General features: G+C 51.9%; 1 protein-coding gene across 1 annotated transcript in view; it reads left to right on the forward strand.

Moving 5' to 3' along the window:
- PRKDC (protein kinase, DNA-activated, catalytic subunit) overlaps positions 1-13064 on the forward strand; it is a 3158350-nt gene that overhangs the window by 2739959 nt on the left and 405327 nt on the right. Inside the window, exons 78-79 of the mRNA XM_078687323.1 lie at positions 4230-4297; positions 4650-4870. Coding sequence (XP_078543449.1) covers positions 4230-4297; positions 4650-4870 — 289 coding nt within the window. The remainder of the gene's footprint in view (positions 1-4229; positions 4298-4649; positions 4871-13064) is intronic.

Below are 13064 nucleotides of genomic sequence, written 5' to 3' on the forward strand. Positions count from 1 at the left end.
AAGAAACATTAGTTAGTGTTAGATTCCTTACCGCCCCACCCATCCTCCCCGTTCTGCGAACCAATATCTACGGTGAAGGACTTTCCCTATCAGGGCCCTAGTATCATGGCACCAGTGTCGGTTTCTTGCATGGCTCTGCGTTCCTGGCGCGGAAAGCTATGTACAGAACTGACTTCAGCGCGCGAGGGTGGCATCTAAGTACTCCAGCGACGTCATCCTAGCGATCACGACGCCGTCGACGGACGTGGAGCCACAGACGATGCCTACTGACGCGCAGGGGTACTGCTGACGAAAACTTTCCGGATCCAGTCTGACGCCTGAGATATTCTAAGGTGAGGAATGTAACACTAACCAATGTTTCTTACAGATATATTGTTACCGAAGGTAAGTAACTTGTGCTTTACTATGCACTTTGACTCAAAAGGTATTGTTTTTCTTGATGTTGGACACTATATTGAGGAGGATATGTAGCAGAATGTATTGCAAAACTACTAGTTGTATTGCTTTACTGTATGCAGAAAGCGGTCACCCAAAATGTTAAATCAATTCCATTCCATACGGAGAAATGGTGATGGCCCGTAGGAACTGTTCTGAACAGATAGTGTTTTCTGTGAATGTTTTACTTCATCAAGCTGTGGAAATACTACCAGATTAAATTGGAATAAAGAAAGGGATCTTGAAAAACATATTAAGACTCCCAAAAATGTATTGGACTTAAAAAAAAATATTGTGTATGCTCAGGGTAGACCTTTTGTTTCTGTAAATAATTTATTTGGGTGTATTTTGTCACCCCCTTCCCAGATCCCAAAAATATATTCGCATATTAAGTCTCAATTGCCGCTCTTTAGCCAAACATCATGCGGACGTTCTGGATTTGTTAGAGGAGGCCTCTCAAGACGTCCTCCTTTTGACTGAGAAATGGCTCTTGGATGACATGACTGCTGAACCTGGCCTTGCGCTCCTTGTAGGGTACAGTTTTCTTCTGATTAACAGAGCAACTAGAGGTGGGGTATAGCGATTATTTTTAAATCGTGCTACTTATTTTCTTTTACTCAGCAGAGGATCACGGGCTGTGAGGGTGCCCTTTTTATGGTCACCTTGAGCCCTACTTACACCTTGTCCAGGCTCTTGATATATCGACCTCGTGGACCATTACTAGGTTTTAGGGAGGCCCTGGTAGATATGGTCAGCACTTTAGCTGTTCACACCGCCAACTTTACTATTCTGGGGGATTTGAACCTACATTTAGGCAAATTAGAGAACATTGATATGGTGAATTTCGCGGCCGACCTAGCAGCTTCCCAATTGTGACAGCTAGTAGTGGATCCTACCCATATTGCAGGGCACTTATTAGATCCAGTTTTTACAAACATATCCCACATTACAATGCACACACCGATCAGGTTAGGTTGGAAGGACCATTTTTTGGTTTCTATGTCCCTTCATGATGTCACTCCTGCTCGGACTGATGGTCAGGTTTCCACATGGAAACGACCTTGGCACAAACTAAATTGGGATCATCTGGATGCTTGCCTTTTGGCTACTTGCCCGAATCTAGCTGAAGATTCCAACGAAGCTTACAGGGCATTCTCGGAGTGGATATAGCACCCATTAGAGAGCTTAATCCCTATGAAGCGCTCAGCCAATCGCAAAACCAAATCACGACCATGGTTCCAGACTGAACTTGCTGTTATGCGTAAGGGGTGCAAGAGATTAGAACGGATTTGGAGAAGAGACTTCTGCTCCAAGGCCAAAGTCATCTATCGGGCAGAAATCAAAAGCTACCATAAGGCAATGTATCAGGCACGTGTAGCTTTTATCTCCAATCAAATACGTGAGAGTACTAATCCCTCTAAGAGTATATTCTCTATTCTTGCCAGTCTGCAATCTAAAGAAACCGCAGCTGGGTCAACTATTAAGTCCAATAAACAGTGTGAGGACCTTGCCCTCTTTTTTGTGGAAAAAGTGGACGCCATCTATCGGTTCTTCTCGACCACTTATAGCATCTTGCAAGAGTTACGCAGTTGCTAACGGGCTAGCACTCTCCACACCTTTCTGCCTATCACGGCTGATCAACTCTCTGCTCTTTGCTATAAGATTAAGTCAGGATCTCCTGCCGACCCACTTAAACCCGACCAATTTAAGAAAGTGCTGTCGACAATTCTACCGCCCCTGAATCAGGTGATAAATGGTTCCCTCGGAACAATTGCGGTGCCCAGGGCCTGGAAACAGGCCAAAGTGATTCCTCTACTTAAGGTCCGACTCTTGATCCAGCCAGACCAGAGAATTACCATCCTATTTCCTTGCTTCCATGGGCAGCTAAGATCACAGCGGCCTATGTGAACTCCATTCTATCAGACTACCTGACCACCAATAATCTTCTGGATCCTTCTCAGAATAGTTTTAGGCCAGGTCATAGCACGGAATCAGCACTCTTAGCGGTTACGGAACACTTCTGGTCAGCTGTTGATGAGGGTTGAACGTCGGCGCTGATTCTGTTAGATCTGAGCGCAGCGTTAGACACAGTGTCCCATGACATACAGCTGCGACGCCTTGTGGAGGACGGAATTATGGGCTCGGCTTTGGAGTGGTTGGGTTCATTTCTCCATGAGAGGTCATTCACGGTCATTCCCTGCCCCCCCCTTTTGCCTCTAGCAATCATCTAGTTAAACAAGGGGTGCTTTGGGGTTCTTCCCTCAGCCCCCTATTGTTTAATATTTATGTTCAACCTTTAGCGGCAGTTGCCAGTAGTAGGGGTCTGACCATGGTCTCCTATGCTGACAATACTCAGCTGGTGGTGGCACTCTCTAATAACACCGAACGGGACGCCCTCAAGTTTCGGGGCGACCTTGCGGCAGTGGCCGAGTGGATGAACAGTAACTGCCTCCAACTGAACTCTAACAAATCAGAGGTATTGTTAGTAGGAAGGGACCATGGTTGGTGGAGTGATCTCTGGTGGCCAACCAGTCTTGGTAAACCCCCCCTCCCCCACACAGGCAGTAAAGAACCATGGGGTATGGCCTGACTCTTCCTTAAATTATCGAGTAAAACAAAAAAACGGCCGGGACATGCTTTGGACTCCTCCGGGGGCTTAGAGCCCTGTTGGACTTTTTTGATGCCTCAACCCGTCAGGTCAATATTCAGGCAATGGTTCTGTCAAGACTGCACTATGCCTGCTCCCTGTATTTAGGGTCCAACAAGGCAGAGGTCTTGAGGTTGCAAAGGGCACAGAACGCAGCTGCTAGAACACTTTTAGGTCTATGCAAATTTTGCTCTGTTTCTAATGCTATCCGCCGTCTGCACTGGTTACCGGTGGCCAGACGCATTGAATTCAAAACCTTATGCATTGCTTTCAGGATTTTGTGGCTGGCCACGCCTCCCATTTTGGCTGATCTCCTGTTGCCCTATGCCCCCACGCAATATCTCCGCTCACAGGGTCAGCATTTGGTGGTGGTTCCCCGGCCCTGTAGAGTCCGGGCTGGTGGCCTCTCTTTTTGTTTTAGAGCTGCCACCCTCTGGAACTCGCTCTCTGTGCAGATTCGTGGCCTTGACAACTACTTTGCATTTAGAAAGGCCATCAAGGCCTACCTTTTCCCGGCTCCCTACTCTCCTGCATGCTCTCTGCTGTGTTGTGCTTCCTGCACTAGCGCCGGGACGCCCCTTTGCTGAGGCAGCTGTCGCGCTTTACAAGCTAAGACAACATAACATAACATTTAAACCTGGGATTTCTTGCAACCCTCTTAGGGTAGTAACTCAGTGCACCCCCTTATTCAGTGTCCATGAGTTCCCTCCCTCTACATTGCTCTCACCATGTCGTCAAAGAAGACAACTCCGGAAATGGCATGCGGTTATGGACTTTATTCACAATCTACATCTGCCTGATTAGACCTGATATCCAGGTATTGAGTTGTTTAATACAGTGCCCCGTTCAGTCATCTGTGCACGAATATCTTGCTGACTTAAATTGCAAAATACACCAACTCTTAAGGAAATGTTCATGTTCTTACCACATTATCGTTATGTTTATGGGATGTTGTATGGAAATCTCTTATGTTCTCAATGCTCTGTCTTACCACAATATGGTCTGGATTTTAAAGATCTGCTTTGTACCTAAATATATCTTTGTAATCGACTGTTGGCCGTCATTTGATAAATTAGTGCAGTCATAAAAAACACTTTTCTTCATGTGTATGTTTATTTATAATTCAATGCGTGCACCATATTTTCAGGTCAGTATGATGGAAAATCTAAACCTTTGCCAGAATACCATGTGAAGATTTCAGGATTCGATGAACGGGTATGGAAATTTCTTTTAGGGGGAGGAGATTCTTCACTTTGGTAGTTATGTTTAGCTGTATGGAAGCATGGTGTGCAGCCCCTCAAAGAATGCAAATTCTGTATCTCTGTTTAACCCAAAAAAATCAACATAACACACATTTGAGTGTCATGTCTTCGTTTTACGTTGTTCTAGTCGTAGTGTGATTTACACCTCATGTAGTGTATCACGTATTTACAGTATGATTGGTTTTGTTTCTTATGGATAAGCTATCATTATGAAGATCCAGAGCGTTATTCTAAAATAATGGTTTGTGGAATTAGGAAAAATGTCAGGTATTTTAAAATCATAAAAATCACTTGTTTCCTTTAAGGTGAAAACAATGAAGTCCATTCGAAAACCTAAGAGAATAATTATAAGAGGAGATGACGAGAGGGAGTATCCTTTTCTTGTAAAAGGTGGTGAAGACTTGCGGCAGGATCAAAGGATAGAACAGCTGTTCGAGGTCATGAATATCATCCTTTCCCAGGATGCTGCGTGCAGCCAAAGAAACATGCAACTAAAAACATACCAAGTGATACCAATGACAACCAGGTACATAGACTTCAAGTTCAAGTTTTCTCCCTCCGCTTAAACAGAAGTATGCCAATTCCCGAAATGTACTGTTTCACACACTGTCCTAGTTGTTTAGATTTATATCATCAGTATCACTGTTTTTCTTTGATGATTGCCTTTGCAGAGCTTCTTTTCCTACTCACTTTTGCTGCACTTGAGAGGAACCCGGATCCATACTATATTGATGCTTAATATCCATCTTCTGTCACTTGCTTAAATGTTGTCGTCCATACATAGCACAGGTTCATTAAAAGTACCTTCCAAATACCCATACTCACAGCCTTTTAGGCATATTCCTCTCTAGACCGTACCCGGACAATCCTCCAATAGCTCCTGCACAGTGGCAGGTGACACCATCTTGCTGCCTTTTAACTTTTTAACTCCCATCATGCCTCCAAACATGACTGCTTGTCGCTATATATAGGTGCTGCTTCTGCAAACTTACATTAGTTACGTAGCTCTGCTTTAATGAGTTCCTTCACAGAATTTTCTTACAAAACATTTTTAGCAGTGCGCATGGATTTCTCCAACCAGCACGAAGGGGATTAGGCCATTCTGCGCATGTTGAAAACCGAGGTTGGCCACGGACATGACAGCTCTCTTTGGTGACTTAGCACCAAACATAACTCCAAGCTGTTAGACCTGACAGCCTTAGGATGTCCCCCCAACATTTTGCCTACTCCCTCCTATTGTCTGACCTCGTTTTTTCTGGCTTTAGAACTCTGTGCACTTCACCACTACTAACTAGTTCTAAAGTGCTTGTGCTCTGTCTCCTAAACCTGGGAGCATTGGTTCAGCCCCAATCGGCATATTTAATTTGCTTATAAGTCCCTAGTAAAAATGTACACCTTGTACCCAGGGCCTTTAAATGAAATATTACTAGTGGGCCTGCAGCACTGATTGTGCCACCCACTTAAGTAGCCCTTTAGCCATTTAGCCATGTTTCAGGCCTGCCACTGCAGAGCCTGTGTGTGCAGTTTACACTGCCATGTCGATCTGGCAAAACAACCCTTGTGCCAGATCCAAATATTCCCTTTTATGCATTTGTTACCTCTAAGGTAGGCCCTTTACAACCCAGAGGGCAGGGTGCAATGTATTTAAAAGGCAGGCCATGTACTTTTTAAGTTTGCATGTCTTGTTAGTGAAAAACTCCCAAAGTCGTTTTTCACCTCTGCAAGGCCTATCTCTTCCATAGGATAACATTCGGATTACCTTATTACATTTTATAAGTGTCATTTCCAATTGGAATGAGATAATACCCAAGTCTGGTGTCTATTGAATCACAATTTAAAATCACAACTCATGGTGAAGTCGTATTTTAAATTGCAATTCAGTGAAGTTATGTTTTAAATTGCAATTCTGAAACTGCCACTTTTTGAAAGCTGGCATTTTCTTACTTTAGCCATTTGTTGCGTTGTGCCTGTCTCTGTTCAGTCTGGGGTGGGCGAACACTGGGCTTTGTGTATTCTCGCTAGACAGCCACACACAAAGGGAGATTAGGTGTGTCTTGATGAGCCATCCTAGGAAATGGGAGGGAGGAATTGGGCACAGCCTCACTCTTACACCTGAATAGGATGTATCTGAAAGAAACAGGTTAGTATTAGATTCCTTACCTTAGAATATCCCCAGGCGTCAGTCTGGATCCGGAAACTTTTGCGTAGCAGTACCCCTGCGCGTCGGTAGGCGTCGTCTGCAGGCGTCCCCTGCGGCTCCGCGTCGTCGGCGTCGTGCGCCGTGATGACGTCGCTGGAGTATATAGACGCCGCCTCCGCGCGCTGACGTCAGTTCTTCTTTTTTCCGCGCCAGTTAGCGCAGATCCGAAGAGCAGTACTCCGGTCTTTGACCAAGTTTATTGTTAACTACTTAATCTTCTACGGTGCCGGTAGGATGCCCGGTTTCAAGGGTTGCGACGAGTGCGACCGCCTGATGTCGGTCACCGACCACCATCGACTCTGCCTCCGGTGTCTGGGCGCGGACCACGACGTGGAGTCCTGCGTCGACTGTCGGGCCTTGACTGGTAAAGCTAGGCGGGAGCGGTCCCGCAAGCTTCTCGAGCTCCGTGTGTCGGCCCCGCGTCGAGAGCGGTCCCGGTCCGGTCGGAGGTCGAGGGAGCGGTCGAAGGAACGATCGCGGAGCCGCCATGAGCGCTCAGGGAGTCGCCACCATTCCTCCGGTTCGTCAGGTAAGCGTAAGAAGTCGGGGCGTCGTCATCGTACCCCCGACTCCCCCCGACGCCCGCGTGATGCGGCCGGGGGCTCGGGTGGCCCCACCCCCGCGGCCCCGCGTGGGTTGCCGACGCCGTCTGCCCCATACCCGTCGGTCCCTGGGGAAGGCGCGTCGCGTGAGGAGATCGAGGCCTTCCTCATCGCTATGAGGGCGAGGTCTCCTCCGGCGGGGCCTACGGCGCCTGCGGGCCCGTCGGTCCCGTCTGGGGGCCCGAGCGGTTCGGGTGCTCCTGCCTCGACGCCGCCGGTGGCTCCGGCCTCGGCGCCGCTGGGCCCCTCAGGTTCGTCGCCGGCTGGTCTACCGGCCTCTCCGGCGTCGGTTCCTTTGGGCCAACCCGTGGTACCGCCTCCGCGCGGTGCAGCGACTCCGCCGTCGGTTCCGGCCGGCGTCGGGTCCCCGGCGCCGACGCCACGCGGCGCCACCCCCATTCCCCCTCTGACTCCTGACGCGGAGTCGGACCGGCGTCGTCCGAAGCCGGATCCGGCGCCGATGGGGCCCATTGACCCCGAGGTCTATATCGTCGATCCAGAATACGGCGATGAGGACGAGTATGGAGAGGGTTGGGAGGGGTCTGAGGACCCTTTATCCCGTGCCTGCCAGTATGATGTGGACTGGGTAGGTGATCTGGGTGATGCCAGTGGTCTGGACGAGTCGCCCAACCCTGGGTTTGTCTCCCCGACCCCTGTGGCGTCTGAGGCAGGTGCTGCCTATTCGGTGGTCCTGATGAGGGCTGCCAAGGCCTTGAGCCTTGAGCTCCCTGTCGCGAAGGTCAAGCCGAACATTCTGACCGAAGTGTTTAAACCGCAGTCATGCCCCCAGGAGCCTCTGCTGCCGTTTAATGAGGCCCTGACGGATGTCCTTTTGGGCACCTGGTCCAGGCCCGCTTCCGGTGCACCGGTTGACCGGAACGTTGCCAGGCGTCACCGTCCGTGCTCGGACGACCCTGCCTTCCTATCCACCCATCCCTCCCCGGAGAGTCTGGTGATCCAGGCCTCCACTTCGCAGTCCGCGTTCCCGTCGGCTCCGCCCGATCGGGAATCAAAGCGGTATGACCAATTTGGTAAAAAGGTCTTTTCCTCTTTGAGCGCTGGACTGCGGTCTTGTAATACCGCGTGCCTCTTGGGCCGCTACACCCACTCCCTGTGGGATACGGTCGAGGAGTGTTTGCCGCAATGCCCCCAGGAAGTGCGGGACAAGCTCACCCGGGCCTTCGTTGAAGGCCGGGATGCGGCGCGGTACTCGATCCGTTGTGGTCTGGACACGACCGACTCGCTGGGACGGGCTATGTCCACGACGGTGGCGATTCGTCGCCATGCTTGGCTGAGATCTGCCAACTTCTCGCCAGACGTCCAAAATACACTCATGGACATGCCATTTGATGGCAGTCGCCTGTTTGGTGACAAAGCGGACCACGCGCTGGAGCGCTTCAAGGACTCCAGGGTCACGGCCAAGTCCTTGGGTCTTTCGACCCAGCGCCAGCAGACGGGTTCGTTTCGCCCCTTTCGTGGCCAAGGGAGGGGCGGTCCCACACGTGCTGCCAGCCACGCGCCGCAGAACGCTCCCCAGCGCGGTGGCGGCCGTGGTTTCCGCCGTGGTGGCGGTAGAGGCCAGCGGCGAGGTCAGTCCACGCCTCCCCCCGCTGCTGCATCCAAGCCTTCCTAGTCCGAGCTTTCGGGCTCACGTGACGCCAGTGGGTGGCAGGGTTCGCCATCACCACTCCCGCTGGCGCGCGATAACATCGGACAGGTGGGTGCTGCAGCTCGTTCGAAGGGGCTACGCCCTCCCCTTCGAGTCCACTCCTCCAGCCATGCCACCGCAGAACCACCGTGTGTCGGGGGACCACTTGACACTTCTGCAGGAGGAAGTTACGGCCCTCTTGGCCAAGGGGGCCATCGAGCGCGTTCCTGGGCCAGAAGTAGGGTGTGGTTGCTACTCCCACTACTTTCTGGTGCCCAAGAAGGACAAAGGAGGCCTGCGTCCTATCTTGGACCTACGGAACGTCAACGGCTTCCTCCGGAAGGAGAAGTTCAAGATGTTGACTTTGGCTCAGGTCTTGGCTGCTCTAGACCCACAAGACTGGATGGTAGCGTTGGACTTGCAGGATGCGTATTTTCACATCCCCGTCCTGCCGGCCCACCGGCGTTACCTGCGGTTCACGGTAGGCCACGAGCACCTTCAGTTTATCGTGCTCCCCTTCGGCCTTACCAGCGCCCCACGGGTGTTCACGAAAGTGATGGCGGTGGTCGCAGCTCATCTGCGCCGGTTAGGGGTTTCGGTCTTCCCCTACCTCGACGACTGGTTGTTGAAGGCGGGCTCGCCCCAGACAGTCGTCCACCACCTTCAGATGACGGCAGACCTCCTGCACGAGCTGGGGTTTTCCATCAATGTGCCGAAATCACACCTGTGTCCCTCTCAAAAGCTCCTTTTCATCGGAGCGGTTCTCGACTCGGCGCAGTTTCGGGTTTATCCCCCGGAACGGCGGGTCCGGGATATTCAGGCTCTGGTTCCCATCTTTCAGCCGTTATCCCGGGTTTCGGTCAGGTTGACGCTGCGGCTTCTGGGGCTGATGGCCTCCTGCATCCTACTGGTGCATCACGCCAGGTGGCGGATGCGGGCTCTGCAGTGGGACCTGAAGTTTCAGTGGGCCCAGCATCAGGGCAACCTATCCGACCATGTCCTGATCTCGGAGGGCACTGCGAGACAGTTGCAGTGGTGGCTTACGGACCGCGATTGGGTCAGAGGCAGATCCCTCTCCCTTCCCCCACCGGAGCACGTGGTTGTGACGGACGCGTCCCTCCAGGGCTGGGGTGGCCACTTGGGAGAGGCGGAGATCAGAGGCATCTGGTCTCCGGCGGAGTCCCGGCTCCATATCAACCTGTTGGAGCTGCGGGCGATTCGCCTAGCACTGAAGGCATTCCCCCCCTTTGTCAACGGGAGTGTAGTGCAGGTGTTCACGGACAACACCACCGCCATGTGGTACTGCAACAAACAGGGCGGTGTGGGGTCGTGGACCCTTTGCCAGGAGGCTCTGCGTCTCTGGCAATGGCTGGAACGTCAGGGCGTGACTCTGACGGTTCAACACCTGGCAGGTTCTCTGAACGCCAGGGCGGACGAACTCAGCCGTCGGTGCTCGGTGGATCACGAATGGCGTCTGAACTCGGACGTGGCGAGAGGCCTCTTTCAGCAATGGGGAGAGCCTTGGTTAGATCTATTCGCCACAGAAGAGAACGCGCAATGTCATCAGTTCTGCGCGTTGGAGTTTCCAAGACGGCACTCGCTCGGCGACGCCTTTCGGCGCGAGTGGAGTTGCGGTCTGTTGTACGCCTTTCCGCCTATACCACTTCTGCCCAGAGTGCTGAAGAAGATCAGGCGCGACCGGGCCCAAGTTATCCTTGTGGCTCCGGACTGGGCTCGAAGATACTGGTATCCCGAGCTACTCAGCATGACAGTCGGTCCCTCGATCCGCCTGCCCCTTCAGGAGGACCTTCTGTCGCAGCAGCAGGGGACGGTCCTCCACCCGAACCTGTCCAGTCTCCACCTCCATGCTTGGAGATTGAGCGGCGGCAGCTGAGGCCATTTGACTTGCCTCCTGAAGTCTGTGATGTAATTCTGGCAGCCAGGCGTCCCTCCACGAAGTCGGTATACGCCTGCCGGTGGAACAGATTTGTGGCATGGTGCACAGCAAAGGCTGTGGATCCCCTTTCTGCCCCTCTGTCTGAGGTTCTCCTCTTCCTCCTTTCCCTTGCCCAGCAGGGCTCTGCTCTGGGCACTATCAAGGGCTATCTTTCTGCCCTTTCCGCCTTCTTGAGGCTACCTGATCAGCCATCTTTATTCAAGTCCCCTATTGTGTTAAGATTCTTGAAGGGCATCACGCACATGTATCCTCCAACTCCGTTCGTGATGCCTCAGTGGGACTTGAACCTGGTCTTGACTTTCCTGATGTGCGCTCCCTTTGAGCCTCTTCATTCCTGTCCTCTCCGTCTTCTCACTTTAAAGACGGCCTTCCTGGTGGCCATCACCTCTGCCAGGAGAGTGAGTGAGCTCCAGGCTCTTTCTGTTAAACCTCCTTTCTTGTCTGTTCATCCTGATAAGGTGGTCCTTCGGACTAGACCTTCTTTCCTGCCCAAGGTAGTCTCTGCTTTTCACATTGGCAGTCCATCACCTTGCCCTCCTTCTTCCCGCCTCCGCATCCTTCAAAGGATGAAGAGCGGATCCATCGTCTGGACCCAAAACGTGCGCTTTCGTTTTAAATGGATCGCACACGCCAGTTCCGGGTGGATGACCAACTGTTTGTTGGCTACGTGGGTGAGAAGAAGGGAAGGGCGGTGCAGAAACGAACCATCTCTCGGTGGGTCGTCCTGTGCATCAAAGCATGCTACTCTTTGGCTCGGAAGGAGCCTCCTGTTGGGCTGAGGGCCCATTCCACTCGGGCCACGGCGGCTACTACTGCCCTGGGCCGGGGAGTCCCTTTGCAGGACATTTGCCAGGCGGCCACGTGGGCCTCGCTGCACACCTTTGCGAGGCACTACTGCCTGGACAGTCAAGTCCGGAGGGATGGCTTCTTTGGCCGTTCGGTCCTCCAGGACTTTCTGGTGTAGGTTTGTATTGGTTCGCAGACCCACCACCGGGGTTGGTATTGCTGGGGTATCTATTCTAAGGTAAGGAATCTAATACTAACCTGTTTCTTTCAGATGAACAAGTTACTTACCTTCGGTAACGATATATCTGTAAGAAACAGTAGTTAGTATTAGATTCCTTACCGCCCCACCCATCCTCCCCGTTCTGCGAACTGATACCTAGGGTTAAGGACATCCCTTTCAGGGCCCTAGTTTCAAATGGCACCAGTGTTAGTTCTCACATGGCTCTGCGTGTTCTGGCGCGGAAAAGCTGTGTGCAAAGAACTGACGTCAGCGCGCGGAGGCGGCGTCTATATACTCCAGCGACGTCATCACGGCGCACGACGCCGACGACGCGGAGCCGCAGGGGACGCCTGCAGACGACGCCTACCGACGCGCAGGGGTACTGCTACGCAAAAGTTTCCGGATCCAGACTGACGCCTGGGGATATTCTAAGGTAAGGAATCTAATACTAACTACTGTTTCTTACAGATATATCGTTACCGAAGGTAAGTAACTTGTTCGTCCTGTCCAGACATAAAAGGCTGCATATCCCCTGTAATGAGTCTGGAGCCAGGGCAGAAATAGAGGACCTGTGTGCACTTCAAAGACCCTTGTTTGAAGTCTCCCACTTCAAAAGCACAACTGGGTATAAGTACAAGACCTCCAACGTCATGACTTGAGTACACTTCTGGACCTGTGACCACTACCAGGAAGAAGAATTGCTGCTCTGCTGGACTGCTGATTTGCTGGACTCCTGCCTTGCTGTGCTGACCTGCTATTCCCCTGTTTGGGTGAGAGGACTGGACCTCCATCACTTGAACCTAGAGTGACTCCAAGGGCTTGCTGGTTTGCCTACTAATCTGTAGTCTCAGGGAAATAAAAAACGTCCAACTCTTCTGCTGCTGTACCTGGACTCTGCCATGTGTGATTCTTCCCTGCCAAGTGGTGCCATCCCAGTCCTGGACATCCCAGGGCCGGAACAGACGCATCACCCTTGTTGCGTGACCAGAACCGGCATATCGCCTCTGCTGTAAGGATTGATGTTGCCGCATTGGCTTTGGAACCAGCACTGCACGACGCTGACCCCGGCTCAAGATCTTCACATCTCCGAAGACGACAGCCTATACAATGAAGCAGAGAACTCTGCATCGCAGCCCCAGCGTTCATCAGAGCAAATGCATTGCCGCTGTTGCTTTGACCTGGACCAGCACATCCCCACCATTGCGAGGATCAACCCCAGTAAAGGCAGAGATTACTGAAGACAACAAAGTGGCAACTTTTCTAATCTTCCACACTGCAACTTGTTATATTAATTTCAACCTGAGAAT

This window comes from Lissotriton helveticus, chromosome 4_1 (assembly GCF_964261635.1).
Source record: "Lissotriton helveticus chromosome 4_1, aLisHel1.1, whole genome shotgun sequence".
In the NCBI taxonomy this organism is placed as follows: domain Eukaryota; kingdom Metazoa; phylum Chordata; class Amphibia; order Caudata; family Salamandridae; genus Lissotriton; species Lissotriton helveticus.